Source organism: Mastigoproctus giganteus, chromosome 10, assembly GCF_048544385.1.
Source record: "Mastigoproctus giganteus isolate SK-2022 chromosome 10, ASM4854438v1, whole genome shotgun sequence".
Taxonomy (NCBI): Eukaryota; Metazoa; Arthropoda; class Arachnida; order Uropygi; family Thelyphonidae; genus Mastigoproctus; species Mastigoproctus giganteus.
Genome location: NC_143584.1, coordinates 40,921,352 through 40,947,902, shown reverse-complemented (window position 1 = coordinate 40,947,902; position 26,551 = coordinate 40,921,352). Strand labels below are relative to the sequence as shown.

The following is a 26,551-nucleotide window of genomic DNA, read 5'->3' as shown; positions in this document are numbered from 1 at the left end:
CTTGATCAGAGTTTGATAAACTTCTGGCATCTCTTCCATAAAGAATTCCCCATGCATGAATTTAGAAGCAAAATACCTATTTAATTTGTCCCTAACCTGAGCAGGGTCATCAACAGTTAACCCATAGACATCAACTGGCCCAATTTGATTCAACCCTTTTCTTCTATTGCTAATATAAGCATAGAAGTCTTTGCTGTTTTTCTTGGCATTGTTTGCCAGAGATTTCTTATAATCTGCCTTAGCTTGCATAAACTCCTTTGTGCTTGATTACAGACTAATTTATAACTACCACAGGCTTCTGATCAAATTGTAGAAAAAACATTATGGGAATCCTATTGTCTCGAAACTTAATATTATGACATGTTGGATAGACAACTTGTGTAATCAAGCCCCGCTAATCCAGAACCTCTACTAAAGGGGACAGGTAGTCGCGCACCTGGATTTCTGAGTGGAAACTTCGATATCCTTTCTTCCAAAAAAACCTTTAAGCTTTTCTAAATGTCTAAATTTTCAAATTCCCAAACTATTAGTGAAATACGAGGGGGTGAGAATTTGCCTTCTATCCACCTCCTCCTCTTCCTTTTGCCTACTTAAACACCCCCCCCCCCACACACACACACTTTTGAAAGACTACAATGGAACATGCTTGGGCCATATAAAATGGCCTTTGACACACATTCACTTCCAATTAGCAGTTCTTGAATACACAAGTTGTCTGTCCAACATGTTGCTTCTGTATCACTTGATAATTTATATGCATCCCACTGCACTTTTCCTCTCTGCCACGTCTCAATAGTTCATCTGACATCCATTTAGGTCTAAACCTTGGGAGGTATTTTTTCATTAGTATGAAAAGCCTAGTAGCTTCTTTGATTACTTTCCTGAATGCTCAGTTGGTCTCATGGCACAGAATTTCAAAAACTGTCTGAGACCACTGTAGTCACCCTTATAAAAGCAAGAACCTTTCTCTTTACCCTTGACAGTAATTATGTCTTTAACTGAAGAATCATTGCTAATAACCAGATCAAGAGTATTGCTGCTTCTTGTCGCCTCTAAGATGCTGCTATTGAAAACATTCATCCAAGAAATCCACAAAAGTCTTGCTTGCGTGTGAGTGATCAATCTAAAAATTCCAATCAACATCTGGAAAATTAAAATCCCCCATTATGAGACAATCTCATTTGCTGACCCACTCTATTTCTCTGTATAGCTGTTTGGCATACTCATCAATTTTGTTTTCCCAGTACTTACATCACACCAAACTGCTCAACATTGCACTCGTCACATTCAATATGCTTATTAACTAAGAGCATAAGTCCCATTGCATTTTTCCACCTCTCCTGTCCTGTATACATTGTACTCCCCATATTCAAATTCAGCATCACTTATGTCTGAGTAACACCATGTTTCCGCTATTCCTGCAATGTCTGCATTTGATGAGTTAATTGGTACTTCAAATTTATCAAATTTATTTACAATGTTCCTAGCATTAATGTACCTGAAAGTATACATACAAATGTTCTTACTCTTAGTTACCCTAACACAGCCCATTTATTTATTTGTTTGTTTCATGATAACCCACAGCAGGGCCTGAAGTCCCAGACACCTTATTTCCAGACTGCTGCATGTACCAATAGTAGCAGTGCAAGAACCACTTTCACTCTGCCTGCAGTTCTAGTTCAGCTATAGTCTGTCTCTCCCCCAAACTAGCAATTTCCTGACCCACCTATTATTGCCTCAATAGCATCAGTAAATATTTTTGCACCCCTTCTATTCAAGTGTATCCCATCCCTATAAAAATAGTATCCCCTTTTAACAAGCACAGACCATGATGAGATAAATTCTACCCCATGAACCTTGCACAATCTCACCAGGACCGAACTGATCGACAAGGCTCTCAACATATACTCCATTCTATCTTGTATGAGCAGAATTGCAGACAATTTCAAATTTAATTCTAACTCGCAACTTTTTCCCAACGTTGCCCTGTACTTGTTAAGTAAATCCACAGATCTCCTATTCTTAATATCATTAATGCCAATGTGCTGAGTTGTTGCATAATTTATTCACACTCACTGCACCTAACACACACATAGACTGTACTGTTCCAGAAAGGTCTGCAAACATTTCATAAGTTGCACAATTTGTTAGGCTGTGATATGTTGGAGAATCACCCATTCAGTTCTCCTCCAAGCCACAGCACTCTGGCTACTTTGCGCCCATTGCTTTGCTGTTCTAGTCTGAGGTATGACTTCCATTCAAATACAATTTAATTTTTTTTATTTTTTTTTTATTTTTGGTAGTTGTTGGCGCATAGGCTTCTGTGGCCATAATTCACCTCCCAAGGTTTTTGCAGTACTTTGATCCAAGCCCGAGGCGGGAATTGAACCCGCAACCTTTGGGTTACCAGGCAGGCACTTTACCCACCTGGCTATCCCGGTCGGCACACTTTAATTGATTAAATGACAATACTACACTAAGTTAATAGATTCCTAAATGCAATGATATGTAATACACTATCAAGTTTTACCTTATACTATACAGTTATGATCGCGGTGATAATTTAGTTATATCCTTATTGAAAAGTAAAATTCCCTAGCTAAACACAAAACGATACATACCCAATAAGACTGGAAAAAATATGGAGGGAAATAAAGGAATGTATCAGAAAAACTGCAGAAAAGAGTGGGATCCCAAAATGATACATGCAGCCAGGCAGTAAAAAACAAAAAGAATGTCTGAGGATGTTGGCTGAAAGATCAGAACAGTGAAATTTGAGAATTATATAGAACTACAAGCAATAAAATGAACAAAAAAGGTCTGACAAGAGAAAAGGAAATATATGAGAGAACAGACAGAAGTGATACAAAGATCACACTTGAGCAAAGTTCAAGTGTGATCTTTGTAAACTCTTTGAAGCTTCTTTCAGGGAGTAAAGAAATTGAAAAGATTGGTTGGTTGTTTAGCACATTGACTGCCAAGGCTTATTTGGGTAAATTGGTCTCCGACGCCAATTTGAGTTAGGCATGTTAAATTATTCAAAACCCAAATTATAACATATATTCATCACCAAAACTCACAAAAAACTTGTTGTAAAAAGAGCATCGTGAATTATCTCGTAGTTGGCATGTGTAATAGAAAATGCTTCACGGCAGCCAATTAAAGTTAACTTGATTAAATCAGATGTGTTGTAACTTGCAGAATTCTCTGTATATGAATCTGTGCTGTGCATAAATCTGCTGCAGTGACAGACTTTGCCGTGTATGTTGTATTTAGTACTTTGTTACATACTAAAAAGAACCTAAAACATGGATAAGAAGAGACCACTGACTGAAGAAGAGCTTGAGCTCTATGCTAATATGAGTGACTCAGAATTTGAAGAGCTTTTTGACGAGTCGAATTGTCCTGGTTCATAGATCGATCGGATCAAATGCTCTCGTAAGAAAAACCATCAGATGTCCAAAAAAAACTGCATTACATATTATAGAAATATATATGTATAACGTATACACCTTTTCCGTCAAGTTACAGGTTTCTCTGAATTTTGGACATTTCATGGTGGAACTCGTAACTTGATGGAAAAGTTACATTGAATCTTTGATTGGAGAAAAAATAAAATTCTAAAGTTCCAAAGAAGATTAGGTCTGAACGTAAAATTCATTATTTAGAATTTCAGTTGGCTATATCACCAACTGAAAAAAATCATGCCCGACTAAGCCGCGTCGAGTATGTACGAGAAATAAAAAAATGCCACGGAACATGATATTATTTTCCAGTGCACTAAGAGAAGCTAGCTCTTTATGTGAAGAAAATATTTCTTTTTGTGAATAAATTCTGTTTTCTGACGCCGTGGTTGATTTTTCATTCTTATCCTAAAGCCAACTATCCATCAGTTGCAGATATTTGCTACGAATATACTCGTAGCTGCGCCTGAAACAAGTCATACCAGTCCGAGTTAACTCATAGTTGGAATCCTGGGCCAGATCGTCAAGTACGAATTAACTCGTTCGTAGTCGGCGTCCTGGGCCAGATCGTCAAGTACGAATTAATTCATAGTCGGCATTCAACGTGTTAAAGGTTTTATGGTGCATTAGCATCTGAGGCTATGATGCGGCAAGTCAAAAATGTATAAAAATATAATATTATAATTATTTAATATATTATTGTAAAAAAGTATACGATATAAAACAGTTATAAATTATAAAGCAATAAAACATTCTAGATAAAATTATATAAATTAATAAGTTGTAAAAACGTACATATACATCTGACATGTTGTCATTGTCCAATAAAATCTGTCTCAGCGTATAAAGCTCAGACAGATGGGTAAAACCCAAATGATCACTGTTAAAACACCCACATTCTATTAACATATGCCGGACAGTTAAAATGGCATTACAATTTCTATACATAGAATGATCGCCTGCCCTCAACAGATAGCAGTGCGTCAAGTGACAATGTCCAAGATAGAACTTCCTCTTGTCAGTTCCTGCACAGACTAGACTGCCAATATCCTATTACACGCTTAATCTCGTATAACTTGTTTGCAGCCTACCCATGCCATGAGCGTTGCCATTGGAATACCACATTTTTTTGTATTAATTGCCTGTAGTCTGTACAGGGGACTAACAGACAAGAGTTAAAAAGGGTTACTGATTTGGCTGCGGTGTCTCCATATCACTGCCTAAGATCTCAATTGTGGCTGGGGATCCAGAAGAAATGAATATTCTATTTGGATTGTAAAAGGAAGTGCAGCTTCTGCTGTATCCAGGAAACGGAGCAATATGGCCTTAGTTGCTAATGCTCCTAAAAACGAAATAACAAACAACAACGTATCCAGGAAAAGACAGGATGAGCATTAAACCTCCTCGATGGTAAAGCCTCCAATGAACTGAGAGAGTCAGTATAGATAATACAATTTTTGTGGTGGGTGGTTTGTATATGATTCAAGGCTAGAACTGCATGCAACTCTGCAGATTGCATTTTGAATACACTGCATTCAAGGGTAATCTGCTCAGATATTGTGGTGTCTGGGAAGATAGCTGCAGATCCCACGGACACTTCAGACTTCGAGCCATCTGTGTAGACTGGTAAGAAGTCACTATGTTCAGATTGGTGTACTGAAAAGAGCTGCAGGTGGACAGTAGATGGAGTACTGTCTTTCTCCATTTGTTAAGAGAGAAGTTGCAGTTTGGGACACGAGCCTGGCAGGGATGGATTGAAAAGAAAGAGAAAAACAACATAACAGTAATCACTGATAAAAATGGCAAATAATAACATCAACCAAAATGATTACAAAGATGTGGAGGAAATACTCTGATAGAATGCTGAATGGTGGAAGAAATACTTTCATAGAATAAGAAACCCCAAATGAAACCTTTGAATGGATATATAAACTCAGCTGTGAACCTAAAATTGCAACACCAACAATGATTGAGTGAAAATTATACAGACCACCTAACAAATTTTAAAGTTGGAGGTACAGATAACATAACAGCACAACTTTTAGAGAAAGGAGGTAAACTTCATATAAAGATCTTTCAACTAATTGCACAGATCTGGGGTAAAAAAGATATGCCAAAGTAGAGCAGTGAGCACAATAATAGCAATCCAGAAAAAAAGGAAAATAATAAAATACCTGGAGAATTGTGGAGGATTATCACTTCTACCAGTATGATATAAAATTCTGTCCAGCCTAATACTGAAATGAATAATACCATTTGTAGAGTTGGGAGGACAACAACTGACCGAATATGATTCACATTAAGACAAACAACAGAGAAAAGGGTGAATGTAAACAAACTGATGACCAGTCTGTTTGTTATAACTTCCAAAGGGCACATGACAGGGTAAAGAGAAAAGAACCCCAGAATATATAAAAAGAATCTGAAACATCACAGCAACTAATTAATCTCAGTGAAATGTGTGTAAAGGAAATCAGGGAGATTGTACTGGTTAATGGAATGAAATCGGAACATTTCAGCATTAATATCAGAATGGACAGGGAGAGGTACCTCTCATTAATACTCTTAAATCGACCCCTTGAAAAGACAAGATAGACTAACAAGATGGGAGGATATAGCCAGGTACAAATCTTAGGATACATTGTATATTGATATTGTATTGTAATTTTGAATGGTAAGGAGAACTAGGAAGGTATCATCAATAAAATGAAAATAGTGTATGACTGAAACGTAGAAATGCAGATTAAACAATAAAAAAAAGAGAAATCCTAAAAATGATAAGGGCAACATAAAGGCAGGAGAAAATAAAAGTACATAGGAGAAGATAATGAATACAAACAAGTGATAAACAAAAATGCATGCAGGAAGAAATTTGGGCAAGAATCCTCAAAAGAAACAGAGCCTTCCATGCGCTGTGAAAAATTTTCATTTAGAAATCAGTCAGATAAAGCAAAAGAAGAGAGACACAATAGCTCAGCAGCCCAGTAGTGATGTACATGGATCAGCAAATTGGAGTACAACAAAACTTTGTCGGATTAGGCATTGATAACTAGTGTTAATATGGAAAATGATGCAAGAAAGCAAGCTTATACAGCATCAGCCAAACTTCCCCTATTTCCCTAGAGTGAGATTATCAGGGACAGAGAGAAATGGAGGAAAGTTATACTTCAGTTAAGAGCCTAAAAGCTTCGACAGCTAAGAAAAGGAAGTATACTTTAATAAAGCTGTATTCATAATTTCTGGTGGTTGTTACAAAATTTATTTTAGCATTCGAGTGAAGTTTCATGTGAAGACATGACCAAAACAAATTAAATGTGTCAAAAACCAGTGAAGTGTGGCTTTTGCCTCATTTCACTGGTTTTGCTTGTTTTGAGGAAGTTTAAAGTGTAAAGTGTGTTTAGGGTCAAATGGCACCAGGGGTTTCCCCCCATCTCCGCGTAGTTTACATTGTAGGTAAACCAGTTTACTGGAAAAGCCAGAGATTTAAAAGTGTATGGACTTTGTATATGTGTGATGCCTTGTACCGTTGTTCATCTGGTCATTTAGCCGCCAGACCTCTACTGAGGCCCGACGTTGCCCCACTTTCGCCCCGTGGAGGCAGACCAGGTATCCACTAGAATATAGTTCACTCTGGCAGGTCCTGCCACCTAATTTCCTGAGATTTCAGTGGCTAGGACCTAAAGAAAATAAAAAAAAAAAAATAAATAAAAAAAAAAAATTAAAAATGTGATCACGTTGAGGAGGAAGCGCTAGGAGGTCAAAAGAAATGGTGGGCGAAATTGATTTTCAGTTGTGGAATTTAGATTGTGTGGGGCATTCACTAGTGTGCAGGTAGAGTGGGGAGGGAGACTGAAGACTGGGGGGGGAGATAGATAGAAGTATGGAGCCGATAGGGAAGACAACTCCAGTTTACAGTGGGGCATGCCCATGCCCCACCAGAAGGAAAAGAAGGGGTGGCGAGAAGGGGAGGTGACAGCAGGGCTGTCCCCTCATCCCCCGCCAGGGAAGGGTAGAAAGTAGGCCAGGCAAGGGAGCTGGCCTATTCACCAACAGGGCATACATGTGGGGTGACTTCAGTTGGGCACCAAGGCATCAGGGCTGCCCCATTTGGTATTCCCAGGAGTGGAGTGAAGATATCTCTGTCCAGGTTTTCAGTCCAGGTCTGTCTGACATTTGTGCAGATCATGCTTGGTCTTTTATTAAGTAGTTACTCGTGGGATCCAGGTCCGTTCACTGGTCGATATTCAGTAGGATAGGCTTCAGTCACAGTCAAGGTGGACTCCCGAAGGTCCGATTGTAGTCAATGCGTTGGGTTAACAGTTCTCAAATGGAATCGGTGTCCTCCATCGGTCAGTATTTGGGAGAGTGCAGTTCAGGCACAGTCCAGTTTTATCTTGGTTCATCATTTGTTGTGATTGTTGTTGTATTTATCCTAGTTGTCCTAGGTTTTCCAGCAAAGGAAGAGTCTGGCGTCTTACAAAGAGGCACTGAGCAAAGTTGGTTAGGGCATTGTAGGTTCCCTCGTCCTCCAGTAGGTAGTGCTCCTGATTTTTGGGGTTGAACTGGACTCGTGTGATGAGGTGTCCACGCAGATCTTCGTACAGTTCACACTCGTGTAGCAGGTGGTCCCAGGTCTCGAGGGAGCCACATGCGCAGGCTGGGTTATCTGTCAGTCCAAAGAGGTTTAGCTTGTGGCAGATAGCTCCATGTCCTGTGAGAAGGTAGGTGACGTGGAGACCAGGGCAGAGCCATGTCAGATATTTTGGGTACACCTTTTGCAAGTTCGGAAAGAACCTTCGCGTGATGTCTCCTTTGTCAGAAATCATCTAGCGTTGTTGCCATATCGATGTCAAGTACCTTTGCAGCCTGTATTTCTCAACTTTACAGTTATTAGCCGGGTCCGTAGTGTGGTCCTGGAAGGTTGCGACTTTGCCACGTCTGAGTTGCTGAAGCATGCCATAGCGAGTCACCTCAAGATCAAGAGGGAGAGCGCCCATGATCACTTGTAGTGCATGAGTAGAGACTGTCTTGCATGCTCGGGTGAGGGTCAATAGGATGGGTCTATGTATGATATCCAGTCGTCTGCAGTTTACCGCTGTTGAGGCTTTGTGGAACCAGACACCGGAGGCATATGCGATTGCCGGGATAATGGCTGCTTTATAAAGGATCGCAAGTGTGCGCCTTTTCAGGCCCCAGTCAGAACATGTGACTCTGGCAAGCATGGCAGCGTATTTTTTCATCTTAGCCTGTATATATTTTAGGTGTGGGGTGAAAGACATTACGGTCCAGGATAACTCCCAGGTACTTTAGTTCTGTGACTAGCTTAATTGTCCTATTGTTGATTCTTATTTGCGGCGGTCTAGTTGGAGTTAGGTAGCCCTTAAGTAAGATGGATTTAGTCTTGGTGGCCGAAATGGTGAGCCGATACCTTTCCGTCCATTCTTGCAGTGTGGTTACTGCTGCACTCGCGAGAGTTTCTAGTTGGGCTCTTGAATCTGCAGTAAGGGCTAGGGACAGGTCGTCTGCATAGGCCAATGCATGTACACCCCCTAAGTCGAGGGAGAGGAACTCGTCCAGTACATAGTTCCACAGGAGGGGGCCTAATACTGAGCCCTGGAGGCATCCTCGGTGTATCTGTCGATCTACCTTGCAGTAAGGGGCCTGTACCAGGATCCGTCTGTTTGTTAGGTAGCTTCTTATGCAGCTGAATAGAATTGATGGCAGTTGGGCTGCCCTGAGTCTTGCGAGGACGCTCGGCCACCAGAGGGCGCCGAACACCCCCGCAAAGTCTATAGAGATGAGGAGAAAGTATTTTTGTCGGCAGCTCTCCACCATGTTAAGGATACATTCCAGTGCGTCGAGGGTTGAGTTTCCAGGTTTAAAGCCAAACTGTTTGTTTGCTGTTAAGCTAGCTGTAAGGCAGTGTGATTCAATCCTATGTCTGAGCAGCTGCTCCAACACTTTGCTGAGCACAGACAGGAGGGCTATTGGCCGATAGGAGTCCGGCTTGTGCTGTGGTTTTGAAGGGTTTTTAAGGATCAATTTAATGTTTGCCACCTTCCAGTCCGTAGGGAACCAGCCTGAGTGGAGACAGTGGTTGTAAAGGTCCAGGATCAGATTTTGGGTGTACTCAGCCACTTTCCCTACTATTTCTGGCTCGAGCATATCTAATCCTGGGGTTTTCCTGTTTCTTATCTTGTTAATAGCAATTTGGAGTTCTGCTTGGGTGAAGGGCTCCTCCGTCCTGGGGGATTTGTATGCATCGTTGGCTTGGCATAGCAGTTGCTGTTCAGGAGTGTTGTCTCCTTCAATGGATTTAAAAGTGGGATCTAGTATATTGTTTACAGTATCGTGCCAGTTGTTGGTCATGGCACCCTGGGGAGTGATGGTGGAAGGGGTTACCTCCCCCCTTGGCAGCTTATTTGTGACTATCCGATAGATGATATTCCAGGGGTCAGAGTTGCCGAAAGTAGAGACAAGATGCTCCCAGGACAGCTTTTTCCGCTGCCTGATCGTTGCAGTATAGGTGTTCCTGGCCTCCCTGTACTGTTGCCTGAGTGGTTCCACCTCAGGGGGGGGCCAGGTCCGTCTGGCTCCTTGGAAGGTGCGTCTCTTCTGGTTCATTTCTCTTCTTAAAATATCAAGTTCTTGCGACCACCACGGAACGGCTCCCGGCCGAGGGGTCCTTTTCCTGATTGCTTGATTAGCCGCATTTACAATGGCATTGGTGACAGCGCGTTGGTGTTGGTCCAGAGTTTGTTTGTGGAGTTGGTTGGATGGCAAGTTTTGTGCATTTCTAGTGATGGCTTCTTTGAATTTTCCCCAGTCTGCTTTGTTGACAGCATATCTATTCTGTTTGTAACAGTTTGTCTGAGTACGGTGGAGTGACCTATGCATAGTAAAGGTGATAGCCCTGTGGTCGGAGGAGGTCCAATCCTCCTGCACTTTCCAGTCATTGAGGTGACCGGCTAGGGATCTAGTTGCCATGGTGGCATCCAGTGTGGCCTCTCAGAGAGTCGAACTGAATGTTTGTAGATTATTAGAGCGATTTATGACAACAAAGCTGCTATTGGCCAGGAACTCCTCCATGTGTTGCCCATTTCTGGAGCATCTATGCTCTGGGGTCTCACTGTGCCACAAAGGTGAGCGGCAGTTTAAGTCGGCGGATATAAGGATCTTGGCTCCTGCTAGTTCAGTTTGCACTTTATGCAGATATTGAATGTACGGGAGGATATCTGCTTCTGGACGACAGTACAGGGAAATGATGTAGAGTTCCCCTACAGAAGTTATGATGTGTGCACAGGATGCCCACTCGTGACACAGGTGTGAGATCTTGGTGACAGTTATGTTGGGGTTTCGTACAACAACTACAGCCCATGGGGGTTGCTCCATCCATTTGGACAGTTTTATAGCTGGGTGGGTATCCTCGGACAGCGCCTGCACAGGTATAAGGTCCTTGCAGCAGGAGAATGTCTATCTAGATTTTCTTCTTCGACCCTTTTCCTTATCTGTCCCGCTACAGCGATGCCTCATTGTGCATTAAGTTGGAGGAATTTAATGCAGCCGTTGTTGTAACTTTTAGGAAGAGTCCCCATAATATATTCTTGATTGTTGGGCACTTCTTGCTTTAATATATACCCGGCATTTGTTATCTCTGACTGAATGGGTGTGGGGGAGTTTTTGCCACTTGCAGTTTGTGCAGGCTGGGTTGCTTTGTTTATTTGGACAGTTTGCATAATTGTGCCCCTTCTCAGCACAGTGTCCGCAAGTTGGCTCCTGCTGGACGCACGTGTGGGTGGTGTGGCCGAATCGGCAACACCGGAAGCACTTTGGGACTGCAGTGTGTTCCCTGAAGCGGTGGGAGCTCCAGTTTATATATATCCTCTCTTGTTTTGTTATCACCCTCCATGCCTCGGGGGCCAGTCCGACCACCCAGTTTATTGAGCTACCATTCCCGCTCTTGGTTTGGTGTTTAGGTACCAGTAGACTTGCGTGGTCTCTGTCTGGTAGATGTTGTTGGAGGTTTCTTGTGTATATCTCCTCGCAGATGGAAGTGGGGGTCAGATCCGGGTCTGTGCCGAATATAACAATTGAGGGGCCTTTTTCTCTAGGAAGCTCAGCAGAGAGTCCGAGCGTCGGTATCTTGGCGTTATTTATGATCAAGTTGGCATCGTCTTTTGTTTCCATCTCGATTATTACCCCAGTGTTACGCGTTTTCCTGATGGCTCTAATCTTGGCTGTTTTGAATTCTTGCGTCAGAGAGTCAATGACTTTCTTCTTGACCTCTTCGCTAGTTTTAAGAGTATCAGTAGTGGTTGGTTTAAGAACCACAAGATGTGGTGTAGGGAGCAGCGTCTTCCTGGGTGCGGACTTGGTTTTGGTGGTGTTTGTGATAGCCATTGTTGTCGCAGTTTGATTCCTCAGCGCATCAGAATATGTCGGGGCGTGCTGTGGCATTTGACTTGCCCCGCATTCCATATAGGCCTGTAGCCGTGTGGTAGCTCTCTCTCTGTCAAGGTGTTCATCATGTAAGATTGTGACAATCTCAGATCTGAGTGCTGCTGACACTCTATTTGAGTTTTCCTTGAAAATGTTCTCAAGTGTGGTTTTCAGAAAGAGCGTCTTTTCGTTTGTTTGTTTTTTTTTGTTTGTTGTTTGGTTTTTAGGAGCATTAGCAACTAAGGCCATATTGCTCCGGGATATGCGGTGGTCATTCCCTGACCTTTCCGCATCCTCCATATTTGGTGGTGACGGGCTCGAACCCCAGTCTAATCAAGAAGCGTGTGCTATGCACTGCTGCTCCTTCCCACCTGGCTACGGAGGCGCCTTGCGTCTTTTCGTATATGGTGCCCTCCGGTATGGCAGGGTCGAGGGGCGAGTCCTGCTGTATGTCTTCTTTTTGGTCTTTTTGTGATGCGGCTATTTCTGGCTGTTCTTTAGTTTCTGTATGGGAACGTGTTTCCCACCCCACTCTAGGGATCAGTTGATTTCGATTTTTCCGCTTGGTTAGTTGCGATCTAGAACGGGAGTCCTCCCTCTTCGTCCTGGGGTTCCACAATAACAGGGTCATCACTCTGGCCCGGGGATTTATTGTGTTTTCCTGTTCTTCCTTCCATTTCACGAAATTCGGATAACCGGTACAGTTCGGATTATCAAGTGTATGGTAGGATAGTAAGATAGGCCACTGAAAATGATGGCAAATGATACCCGCCACAAGTCCGTGGCATATAGCCAAAAGATTAGCAATCAATTGTATATTTGGGCTGTTATACCATAATCTACCAATTTTCCAATAAGTCCTACTGAATCCGCCAAGGGGCGTAGCAGATTTGCACATTCAAATTAATGTTCAGGACCATAACTAATCTAAATTTGTATAATTTAACACACAGCACAGCTAGTTCACTATGTAAATAGTTCAGCAAGCAATCAAATTAATAAATGTTAATCACTGCTAGAGTATAGGAAATTGTTCCCGAAAAATGCATTGGAAACAAGGCCGCTGCGTTTGACAGAATAAACTGTTGTGTTCCGTTAATTAATCGCCTTCAGATCGGAAGGTCACCACAATCCCAAGTAAGGCTATTAGCAGGGAGGTATGATGGCACTCTTAACGTCTGCAAAAATAGGAATGTTTGACCTTGTGTTTTCCCGTCGTTGACTGTAAAACTTTTGTAGCTGAGAACTTTGACCTTGTGTCACATTGCAGCGGACAGAGTATCTTAACACATATACATATCATATAGGAAAATTTCAAAATAAAAGGTTACCTGATGACAATCTGCATAATATAAGTTGAAGGACGAGAAGAACATCCAATAAAGCATCTATTAGTATAAGTTTAGATTTGATAAACGGGAAGAAACTATTTAAATTTTTAAAAAGTTGAAGAGCATACAAATCACTTGTCAACACACTGCACGCGCACGTGAACAGAGATGAAGCTGGATTTAAATTCCACTGGAGATGGAAGAATTCTTTGAATTCTTACAATTCTTCTAATTGTAAGAATTGTTGCGCTACACTTAGCCAACCCACCCCTCCTGCCCAGAGTGAGTTATTCCACATTTTTTACATCCACAACATGTAAATTAGCTCATGAAAACTTGTACAAACACAATACACCTGATGCAATATAGCCTATGTTGCTGAAGCACTGTAAAACTACCACCATCAACAACACCAAGTAAATAGTATTTACTTGGTGTTGTTGGTGTTGGTAGTTTTACTACCCATTCTGATTAAAATTAAAGAGCTTTTAATTGCATTCCAGGTAGCTGAAAATTACTTTCAGGTAACTAATATCTAAAATTTATTTTATAGTTGCAATAATGGTCATTTTGAATCATACTAGTATTTCCAGCTGTGGTACCTATGCACTTGCATGTGATGTGTGACGATCCCATTTAAAATGAACTGAACTTTTAATTTCTCATTTAAGAAATTAATTATGTCCTTCAATCAGGATGGCATTCATCTATTTTAAAACATATTTATGGTTGGGCAGAAGGCTGTTATACCTTTGATTCTTCCATCTGAACAATACTTGTTTGACAATCTGAAATATTTTCATGAATATAATCGATGTTAGTCTTCAAATTTTCAATTTCATCCTCCAAGTCTCGTATAGCATCTTCTCCCTAAACAAATAAAAAAAAAATAAAAAAAAAAAATTCATTCTTGCAAAGCTTTAACAAAATACAATTTTCAATTTAGAACTAATACTTGAACAGTACATTTTTTTTTTTTTTTTTAAGTATAGGGTGGCTTTAGTTAAAGTTAACCAACTATGATGCATTTACAAAAAAAAAAAAAAACTAATACAGACTAACTAGACAGTCTGCAAACTAACTTAACTTCTTTATTCATATAAATACATTAATTAACATACACAGAACAATCTTGGGCATGTTAGCAAATAGTAGGAATACATGATTATTAATAAAACAAAGAAAGAAAAAGCAAAAACCTTTTGCACACAAACCAAAGGCATTTCATTTTTGCATAACTGTCATACTGTCTAATTTTTCAGATAACAAACATAATATCCGGTGCATCAGCTACAGTATATGACATATGGAAAACCTATGCGTGAAAAAAATAATAATAATTGCTGGATTTCTGTTAGTTCAATTTTAATGAAATTTGACAAATCATTCTGAGTAAAATATAAAATTTTGTGAAAATCCATTCAGTGGAAGTAGAGTATTACGTGTGGAATGACAGACAGAGCAATAATAACTGTTGGCCTTCTACTGGTCTGATTTTATGAAATTTGAGATATCTCTACAAAATTTTCTAACAGGCCCGTGTAAAAAATTTTATGAAAATCCATCCACTGGGAATCAAGAAACTAAAATATGGGTAAAGTGTGGGGGGGGGAAGAATAATAATAATTTTTTTATTAGTCTGATTTTAATGAAATTTGGAATGGCTTACCAGATATTTTTAAAAGCCTCAAATATAAAATTTCAAGAAAATCCATCCCAAGTCAAGTTGTTAAATACAGACAAATGGATATACATCAATAGTGAAGATAACAAATGCATTATGCATATATAATAATATGCCTAAAAAAGGAGTGGGAAACAAGCAAATAAATATTAATGTCTATCCAAGCTTGAAAAACGTTAGGCCAAACAAAAGACCCCGACATTCATTGCACATTACACTACTTATTTGATATTTGCAGATCTATCTGGAAGTCAACGTGACATAGCCAAGGAGAGATGGGTGTGTGTGTGTGTGTGTGTGTGTGTGTGTGTGTGTGTGTGTGCGCGCGCGCGCGCGTGCGAAAGTGTATTGACGTATAACAGCACTAGGGGTTACCCCATCTCCGGGTTGTTTTCATTGTGGGTGCACCAGTTCGCTCGGAATGCCAGAGATTTAAAAGTGTGTTGGCTTTGTATTTGTGTGATGTCATGTACCATTGTTCATCTGGTCGTTTAGCCACTGGACCTGCTGAGGCCCAACGTTGCTCCACTTTCGTCCCATGGAGGCAGACCAGGAACCCAGTACACTCAGTTACTCTGGCAGGTCCTGCCGTGCAATTTCCTGAGATTTCGGCAGCTAGGATCTAAAAAAAAAAAAAAAAAAAAAAAAAAAAAATAATAATAATTTTTTTTTTTTTTTTTTAGGTTCAAAAAAATTGATTAGGTTAAAAAAAAAAATTTTTTTTTTTTTTTTTTTTTTTTTAACCTAATCAATTGCATGAGGGTGGTGTCGCTTGAATTTGAAAAGGCCAAAATATGGGCAAAAGGTGATTTGACATGCTTAAATTTAAATATGTGGGGTTTTCACTAGCGTATAGATGGAGAGGGGAGGGAGACTGAAGGCTCGGGGAAGAAAGGCAGAAGTATGGAGCAAGTAGAGAAGGTGGCCCCAGGTTTCAGTTTTTTTTTTTTTTTTTTTGTTAGTTGTTGGCACATCAGCTTCTGTGACCATAATGCACTTCCCAAAGTTTTTGCATTTTACTCTGATCCAAGCCCGAGGTGGGATTCGAACCCGCAACCTTTGGGTTGCCAGGCTAGGCACTTTACCCACCTGTCTAGCCGGTCGGCCCAGGTTTCAGTGGAACAGGCCCATGCACCACTAGAGAGGAAAAATGGGGGTGGTGAGGAGAGGAGAATACGGGAAAAAAAAACCGTCCCCTCCCTTCCCCCCCCAGAGAAATGTAATTCAAAGATGAAGGGGGGTATAGGGTGCCCTCTTCAGGTCGCCATATGGCATTTGGCAACTAAGCTACATTTTGTTTCGTTGTTTCTAGTTGTATCATTTATGGAGCTAGCCCTGTCCTTGTATTTTCTTATTCCTGCTTTGGGTGTTTTCTTATGGGAGATTGGTTTTTATTTGTCTCAGCTGGTGGCGAATCACTGTCAGCCAGGTGCTGCATCTGCCCTCGTTGTTTGTCTTGGTCAGGTGATCTCAATTTGTCTTTGAGTGCTCAGGAAGATTGATCATCGTAGTTGAGAGTCATACACGATGTCTCTTGGGATGTCTTGTCCTTGTTTGGTCTTGCTTACGACATTCTCTTCAGTGGATCTTTTCCTCAGTTCCTGATCACATTTTGAGTTCTTCTTGTGAACAGGTCCCAGGCGAATCTGGACAGAATTTGGTATTCGTCCCTTGAATCCAATAGGTGATGTTCTTGCTGTTGAGGTATGAATCTCAGTCTCATTATGAAGATTCCCCACAGGTGATCGTATATGAGGCACTGGTACATCAGATACTCCCAGCTTTCCCTTTCTCCACAAGGACAGTTTGGATCTTGGAGTATAACCAGCATGCCGAGTTTGTTATTAAAGGGCCCACGGCCAGTCAACATGAAGATTGTGTAGAGGCCCGGGTGGAGCCACGCAGGTGACTTCGGGTAGGTTTTTTCTACAAGGGGGATGAATTTCCTCATTACCTAGCCCTTCTGCGAGGTGGATCATTTGGTCTGCCATGTTTGTTTCGGGCATGTCTGCAATTGTGCTTTCTCTTCTTTTTCTCTGTTTTCTGGTTCTACTGTATGCCCCAAGAAGGTAATGGTAATCCCTTTCATTATGTAGTATGTCAGGCCACATCTAATGATTTCCAGATCCAGCGGCAAGACTCCCACCAGAACCTGGAGTGCCTTTGTGCTGACTGTATTACACGCACGCATTATCTTCAACAATATTGACTGCTGTATTGAGTTAAGGATCCTTTTGTTGGTTACAGTCATCATTTTGTGGTAGAAAGCTGCATTTATGATTATGGGGATAAAAGTGGCTTTGTAATGAAGAGCCGGTGTTCTTTTTTTAGTCCCCAGTCTCGTTGCGTGACTCGGGCTACCATGGCAGCATAGTTTCTAATTTTCTTTCTGAGTTGTATGAGGTGTGGCCTGAACATCTCATGAGCTTTGTGTTGATGATTATGCCAAGATATCTCATTTGGGTGGCAAATCTGATTGTGGCTCCGTTTATTTTTATCTGTGGGGTCTCCTTGGATCAAGGGTTCCCCTGAGGAGTACAGATGTTGTTTTGGTGGGCAATATTACCAGGTAGTTCGCTTCTGACCATTCCTGTAGAGTGATGATGACTCTGTTTGCTGCTATTTCCAACTGGGCTTTGGAGTTAGCTGCCACTGCCAATATGAGGTCATCGGTGGATGCCTGTGGCTTGATGTCTTCCAATTCGATATGCAGCAACTCATCAAAGACGAAATTCCACAACAGTGAGCCCAAAACTGACCCTTGCGGGTATCCTCTGTGTACTTCACTGACTAATCTTTGGTAAGGGGGTTATGACTTCTATCTTTCTCTGTGAGAGGTAGGAGCTGATGGCATGAAAGAGTTGAAGTTTGTTGGAGTTTGCACTTGTCGGAGTCTGCCAAGGACGGTCAGACACCAGAGGGAGTCGAACACCCCGACAAAGTCCACCGATATGGCCAGGAAGTATTTGCTTTGGCATTCTTCCACTGCAATGAGGAGATTCCTCATGGCGTCTATTGTAGAGGATCCAGGCTTGAAGCCTTATTGGTTTGGTGCATTTAAGTCCACTGCTGTATAGTGTAGGAGTCTTTCACAGAGTTTACTTGCCACGGTTAGGAGCACAATTGGCCTGTATGATTCTGGTTGCTCAGGGTTCTTGCCAGGATTTTTGAGGATTAATTTTAGACTAGCTGTCCACTGTTTTGGGAAGTATCCTGCTTTCAGACAGCAGTTATATAGTTGCAGAAGTAGGTTGGGTTTCTGTGCTTCTGGATCATAGTTATCATTCTGGTGGCATAGTTCTCGCTGTTGTTCAGTTCTTGGCGCCACTTGCTCCCTGTAGATAGTATCCAGGATGTTATTTATTGATTGTTCCCTTGTAGTGGTTAGCTGGCCTTGGTCAGTTCTTGTTGTCGTGAGTACCTCGCCTCTAGGGAGTTTGTTTGTTGTGACCTTGTACACCACTCCCCAGGAAGTGTTGTTTCCCGATGTTTTCCCTAGTTGTTCCCATGCATTTCTTTTACTTCTCTGAATCATGTCTATATACTGGTTTCTTGCTGTCATGTATAGTTGTTTTAGTGCCTCCACCTCGTGCGCCAGCCACGTTCTGTGGGTTCGCTGGAAGTCCTTTCTTCTTCTTGCTACCTCCATCCTCAGTTCCTGTAGCTCCAGGGATCACCATGGGACTGATGGACCACCATGGGACTGATGGACAGTTACATTGGACCCGGTGGTCTGCTATGGTCCAGGAGTTCTCCACCCTCCAGTCCTGCAACATATGAAGTCAAATTGATTGTGGTGAGGGAGATATCAATCATCGCCTCCTACTGCAGGTTGCAAAAGGTCGGAGCTGGTTCGGTTTGTTTAGGAAGTCAGCCGTGATCCAGAGAGCAAGTCTTCCAGGAGCTCCCCGTTGTGAGTCCAATTTCTATCCTCTGTGGTGCTGTGCCATGTAGGCGATCGGCAGTTGATGTGCGATCCAATAATTATTTTTTTGTCTGGTTATATGTCTAGGAGGTGCTGCAGGTAGTTCTTAGCTGGAGTGATATCCTGTCCTGGTCGGCAGTACAAGGAGACCACAAAGAAGTCCCCAATTGGTAGTAGTAGTAGTAATAGCATGTGATGCAAGAAAGCAAGTGTATGAGATTATGCAGCATCAGCAAAAAAAAAATCACACCATTCCCTCCAAATGCCTGTCCAGTTCCTCCTTAAATTTATTTAACCTGTCAACTTCCACAATGACAGATGGAAGTTTGTTCCAGCAATTAAACACCAGCTGGCTAAAGGCAAATTTCCGCACATCTATTCTACATCTGTCTTTTCTTAATTTGAATTTATGCCCCCTTAGGTTCGTAATCTGAACAAGTGGAAGGATCCCATCAGAATTCAGCGTGCTCAACCCATTCAAGGCCTTATACACCTCAATCAGATCACCGCGCAGGTGCCTAGTCTCCAGCCACTGCAATTTGCAGAACTTAAGCCTCTCTTGGTAAGAGGATCCCTTCATTTCCCTCACCAATCTTGTTGCCCCTCTCTGTACACGCTCAAGGAAATCTACATCCTTCCTAAAATGAGGCCTCCAGACCTGTACGCAGTACTCAAGGCATGGCCTGACCATTGCCTTATACAGAGGGACAATCACCTTCATTTCCCTGCTAGCAAAATTCCTATATATCATTGACAAAACCCCATGACCTGCCCTGGCAGTCTGTCTGCATTGCTCAGAAAACTTCATATCTGACTGCACAATTACTCCCAGGTCTTTTTCATTTTCTACCACCTGAAGTGTAGTATCACACAGTTGTTACGTTTCTCTGGGGTTACTTCTACCCATATGCAGTACTTTGCATTTGTCAAGGTTAAACTTCAATTGCCACTTCTTAGCCCATCTGCCCAAATCATCTAGATCCTGTTGCAGTAGGACACTGCCATTACTGTCATTAACAACCCTGCCAACCTTTGTATCATCTGCAAACTTCGACATTAAGCCTGATATACCTTCATCAATATCATTGATAAATATACAAAACAACAGTGGACCCAACACCGAACCCTCTGGGACTCCACTAAAAACATTAGTCCAGGAAGAGCAGCACCCATTGATTACCACCCTCTGTCTTCTCCCTTTTATCCATTGTAGCAACTTACCCTTAATACCATTCTGCTCCAATTCGTACAATAGTCTTCCATGCGCAACAGTGTCAAAAGTTTTCCTGAAATCCAAATATATGATATCAAAATTATTTTTTGCATCCAGACGACATCATAATATCCTATCAAATTTGTCAAACAAGACTTTCCCTTAACAAACCCATGCTGTGTCTGAATTATTGCTGCAGTCTTGTCTAGATGATCCTGCAATGCATCTTTAACCAGTGACTCCATTATTTTACCCTGAACAGAAGTTAAACTAACTGGTCTGTAATTACTCGTGTCACCCTTTGATCCCTCTTTGTGAATTGGGGATACATTTGTACATCTCCAAGTCTGCGGGAACCTCCCCTGAGTCTAAGGATGCTCTCATAATTATGGCTAAAGGTTTGCTTAGTTGCTTTGCCGCCTCCTTTAATATAACTGGATAGATCCCATCCACCCCGGGTGCTTTTCTTAGGTTTAACTTCAACAATTTCTCCTCCACTTTGCTCTCAGTTATTACAAAATCATTAAGTATCCTGCTACAATTTAATAACCTTCTGCCATTTTCAAACCTTAACAATTCCTCATGTGTGAATGTAGATGCAAAATACTCGTTCAGTTTGTTTGCTATCTGAACAGGATCATCAACAGTCAAACTATCGATGTCAAGTGGACCAATCAGATTCATCCCCTTCCTTTTAGAGTTTATATAAGTAAAGAAATCCTTGCTGTTTTTTTTAGCATCTTTTGCCAAGGATTTCTCGTAATCTGCCTTCGCCTGCCTAACCTCCTTTGGTGAGATCACGTGGGCACAGACTGCCCAGGATGAACAGAGCTGTCTGACCTTTGTCGCCATTATGTTAGGATTTCAAACTATTATTGCTACCCATGAGGTGTTGCCATCCTTTTGGATGAGCTTGTAGGCTAAAGGGTATCATCCTACTTTTTTACCAAGAGTGTATGGCTCCTGAATTAGAAGGATATCAGCCCCCTGCTCATCGGCCTTCAGTCTCAGCTGGTCGGCAAACCACTTTAGCCCTCTGCACATTGTGCTGGAAAATCTCAACCTCTGTGCAGTTATATTGTGTGTGTGTGTGTGTGTGTGTGTGTGTGTGTGTGTGTGTGTGTGTGTGTGTGTGTGTGTGTGTGTGTGTGTGTGTGTGTGTGTGTGTGTGTGTGTGTGAGGATATTAGGAGTCAACAGCCTTCTGATGGGCGTTTATGAGAGTGTGAAGAACAGCATTAGCAGAGACATATGATGCAAGAAAGCAAGCTAGTAGAATATATAAAAAAAAAAAAAAAAAAAAACCATTCCTATTTCACCCATCCATTCACTCCAAAAGTTTGTCTAGTTCAGCCTTGAATTTATTTAAGCTGTCAACTTCTACAACAACAGATGGAAATTTGTTCCAACAATCAACCACCTGCTGGCTAAAGGCAAATTTCCGCACATCCATTCTATAACTGTCTTCCATCAATTTGAATTTATGTCCCCTTAGATGCAGAATCTGAGCAAGAGGAAGAATCCTATCAGCATTGAGCTTGCTCAAACTATTCATCTTCTTATATACCTCAATCAGATCACATTGCTGGTGCCTAGTCTCCAGACACTGCAATATTGTAACAGCAACCCTTTGCTCCACTCACTAATCTCATTGCCCTTCTCTGTATTCATTCCAGTAGCTCTAAATCCTTCCTAAAATGAGGCCTCCAGACCTGAATGTAGAACTCAAGGTTCTACATTCAGAATATTGCTTTAAACAAGGGGATAATTACTCCTTATCTCTGCTAGCAAAATTCCTATATATCATTGACAAATCCCCACGAGCAACTCTTGCAGCCTATCAGAAAATTTTTCATGTTTGACTGCACAATTACCCCCATCAGTCTTTTTCATTCTCCACTACCCTGAGTGTGGTACTGCACAGTTGGTATATTACTCTGAGGCTACTGCTACCCATATGCAGTACTTTCCATTTGTAAATGTTAAATTTCGGTTGCCGCTTGTCAGCACATCTGCTCAAATTTTCTAAATCCTGTTGCAGTAGTGTACTGTCCTTACTGTCATTAACTACCCTTTCAATCTTTGTGTCTTCTGCACACTTCAACATTAAGCTTGATATACAGCAGGCCTTCATTATAACATGGTTTGCTCTACCCTGATTCACTATAACATTCTTATATTATAACTCATATCTCACTGTAACGCTCTTTTTTCCAGCATACAAATTAAATTTTTGGCATGTTCAACAAAAATGTTTCATTTGATGCAGTCGATAGCTTGAAAATGAATAGCAAAACAGCATTAAAGTTTCCCATGTCGAATTGCGAAATTTTCCCCATGCTCGGTGAAATTTTCTTCCACACTAATTTAATTGCAGTATGGTGGCTTGTTATGTAGTTCCGAGATCAAGATTTTAAAAAATGATCAAGTATATTGCTTGTAATATTTGCGTTATATGCATTTATCCGAAGTCTAGTCATCACTCGGTACAGTGTTAGGTAAAGGAAAGTTTACTCGAACATTGTATAATAATTAATGTAATGCAGTTACATTTTTGAAGATGAATAACGGTGGATAAGAATTAAAAAGCAACAACATCTGGATGCGGTATGAAGTCTACTAAGGTAAAAAAAAGACTGAATATGAAAATTAAATTATATGTTTTGAAGCAAATCGATTCCATTCAATGACAAGTGGACGTGGGTAATCATTTAGGACTGACAGATTCAACTGTAAGAACAATTAAAAAAACAAAGTATTAATTTTGGAAACGGGAAAGACAGCTGTACCACTGCATGCAACTAAATTGGTTATGGCAAGGTCGGCTATCATAATTGAAATGGAGAGACTTCTAAATAATTTTATTGAAGATAATATCCAATGCACAATTCCATTAAGTTAAATATTATTAAATAAAAAGCGATTAGCCTATATGATGATCTGAAGAAAGCGGATTTAAAAAAAAAAATTTGGAACCATTTAAAGCTAGTAAGGGCTGGTTCGATAGATTTAAAATTTAGGGAGAAGCCGTAAGTGCAGATCAAGAAGGAGCCAAAACTTTCAAAAAAGAACTTAAAATTATTGAAGAGAGGTGTTATACTTCTCAACAAATTTTTAACATAGATGAAACAGGACTTATTTTGGAAACAAATGCCTAAAAGAAGTTTCATATTGAAAGAAGACAAAAAACATGCCAGGCTTCAAAGCGGTGAATGATCGGTTGACTTTACTGTTGAGTGGGTATTTTAAATAACACTGCGGAGGACTTTAAAGTAAAACTCCTTTTAGTTTACTAGGAAGAGGGCCAAAATAAACCCTGAAATCGACCAAAGCTACAAAAACTCGACAGCACAGGGCCATCAGATTAATAGATTCATGATTTTAATTAGCATTTTAAGTTTAATTTTGATGACGTAATGTATTAGTTTGTTTGTTATTTTAGGAGCATTAGCAACTAAGGCCATATTGCTCTGGGATATGCGGTGGTCATTCCCTGACCTTTCCGCATCCTCCGTATTTGGTGGTGACGGGCTCAAACCCCGATGTAGTTAGTTACCACATTATATACTTATGTAACGGAGAATATTTTATATGTACAGATTTTTAATATTAAATATTCTGACTGACATTTGGCGTCTTTTCACTAACATTGATTATATGTGAGTCGCAGTGATATAGACTGTGACTCACAAATACATATGTTACATTACGGAAATACGGTGCTCGCTTGGTACTGATTCACTTAGTACTCTGTTTTTCTGGAATGAATTATCAGCATTAAGCAGGGGTCACCCGTACCTTCATCAATATCATTAATAAATAAAGAAAACAACAATGGGACCAGCACTGAACACTGGGGGGCTCCACTGATAACATTAGTCCACGATGAGTGCTGTGCATTAGTAACAATGCAATGTCTTCTCCCTCTCAACCATTACTTTATCCATAGCACTAACTTTCCCTTAATGCCACTTTACATCAATTTGTGTAGGAGTATGTTATGTGCAACAGTATCAAAAACTTTCCTCAAAATCCAAGTATATGATATAAAAATTATATTTTGCATCTAGTTCCTTTGTTACTATATCACAGCATCCAATCATAGGGGTCGGACAAGACTGCCCCTTGACAAACCCATGCTGTGACTGAAGTATAATAGCACTCCTGTCTAGATGGTCCTGCATTGCTTCTTTGATCAGTACGCCATTATTTTCCCTGGAACAGAAGTTGAGGTAACATGTCATTCTTTGATTACCCTTTGTGAACTAGGAACTTTGTACATCTCCAGTCAAAGGGGACTTCCGCTCAATCCAAGGATGGTCTCATAATTATGGCCAAGACACTGCATACCTCCTTTGCTGCCTCCATTAATATAACTGAACTGCATAGATCCCCTTCACTTCAGGTACCTTTCTTACGTTTAACTTCCGCAATTCATCTTCACTTTCCTCTCAGTTATTACAAAATTCTTTAGCTCCCTAGAACAGTTTGATAAACTTCTGGCATCCACTCCCTTAAAGAATTCATCTTGTGTGAATGAAGCTGCAAAATACTTATTCAGCTTGTCAGCAACCTGAGCAGAATCATCAGCAGTTGAACCATAGACATCACATGGACCTATGTCATTTGTCCCTCTTCCACCAAGTTCCACCAACCAACTACCCACTGGCTAAAGGCAAATTTCCGCACATCTATCCTATATATCTGTCTTTCCTCAATCTGAATTTATGCCCTCTCAGGTGATTATTCTGAGCAAGAGGAAGAATCCCATCAGCATTGAGCATGCTCAAACCATTCGAGGCTTTATACACCTCTATCAGATCACCTCGCCAGTGCCTATTCTCCAGACACTGTAATTTGAAAAACGTAAGCCTTTCTTCGTAAGGGCAACCCTTTCTTCCATTCACTAATCTTTTTGCCCTTCTCTGTACTCGTCCCACAGCTCTACATCCTTCTTAAAATGAGGCCTCCAGACCTGTATACAGTACTCAAGGTGTGGCCTGACCATTGCCTTATATAAGGGAATAATCACCTCCTTATCCTTGGTAGAAAAATTCCTGTATATCATTGACAAGACACCATGGGCTACTCTGGTAGCCTGTCTGCACTGCTCAGAGAACTTCATATCTGCCTGCACGATAACCCCCCAGGTCCTTTTCATTCTCTACCACTGTCAGTGTAGTACCACAGAGTTGATACGATGCTCTGGGGTTGCTCTTTCCCATATGTAGTACTTTACATTTGTCAATGTTAAACTTCATTTGCCACCTCTCAGCCCATCTGCTCAACATTTCCAGATCCTGTTGCAGCAGCAGAGCGTCAGTAGTGTCTTTAACAACCCTGCCAACCTTTGTATTGTTTGAAAACTTGGACATTAAGCTTGATATACCATCACAAATATCATTTATAAATACAGAAAACAATAATGGACCCAACACTGAACCCTGCGGGACTCCACTAATAACATTAGTCCACGATGAGCAGTGTCCATTGATTACCACTCTCTGTCTTCTCCCACTGAAGCATCCATTTATCTATAGCAGCAATTTGCCTCCAATGCCACACTGCTCCAATTTGTGCAGCAGTCTTCCATATGCAACAGTATCAAAAGCCTTTCTAATATCCAAATATATAATATCAAAGTTATTCCCTGCATCCAGTTCTTTTGTGACTGCATCATAGTATCCAATCAAATTAGTCAGGCAAGACTTCCCCTTAACAAAACCATGCAGTGTCCAAGCTATAATTGAAGTCTTGTCTGATGATCCTGCAGTGCTTCTCTAACCAGGGCCTCCATTAATTTTCCTGGAACAGAAGTTAAACTCACAGGTCTATAATTACTTGTGTCAGCGTTTGATCCTCCTTTGTGAATTGGGGTCACATCTCCAGTCCATGGGTACCTCCCATGAGTCCAAGTAAGCTCTCATAATTATGGCTAAGAGTTTGCTTACTTACTTCGCTGCCTCCTTTAATATAACTGGATAGATCCCATCTACCCCCAGGTGCCTTTCTTGTGTTTATCTTCAAAAATTTCTCCTTCACTTTACTCTCAGTTATTACAAGATTATTTACCTTACTGCCACAGTTGAATACACCTCTGGCATTCCCCTCGCTGAATAACTAATCATGTGTGAATGTCAATGCAAAATATTCATTTAGTTTGTTAGCTACCTGAGCAGGATCATCAACAGTTGAACAATCGATATCAAGTGGACCAATCTGATTCATCCTCTTCCTTCTACAGTTTACATAAGTAAAGAACTCTTTGCTGTTTTTCTTTGCATCCTTTGCCAAAGATTTCTCGTAATCTGCCTTCACCTGCCTTACCTCCTTTGTAACTTCGTTACAGATCAGCTTATATCTATCATAGGCTTCTGTGCCACATGGGATACATAAATAATGTTTATTTATGTATCCCATGCATTTTTCTTCTCTGCCATATGTCTCATTAGTTCATCTGACATCCATCTAAACCTTGAACAATATTTCTTAGTTG

The 26,551-nt window shown here is 40.9% G+C and overlaps 1 protein-coding gene across 3 annotated transcripts in view; it reads right to left on the bottom strand.

Moving 5' to 3' along the window:
- Positions 1–26,551, bottom strand: part of LOC150078996 (kinesin-like protein KIF21A) — a 755,520-nt gene that overhangs the window by 291,348 nt on the left and 437,621 nt on the right. For all 3 annotated transcript variants that reach the window (XM_090383539.1, XM_090383541.1, XM_090383540.1), the window contains one exon: positions 13,985–14,104. In XM_090383539.1, the coding sequence (XP_090239665.1) occupies positions 13,985–14,104 (120 nt within the window). The remainder of the gene's footprint in view (positions 1–13,984; positions 14,105–26,551) is intronic.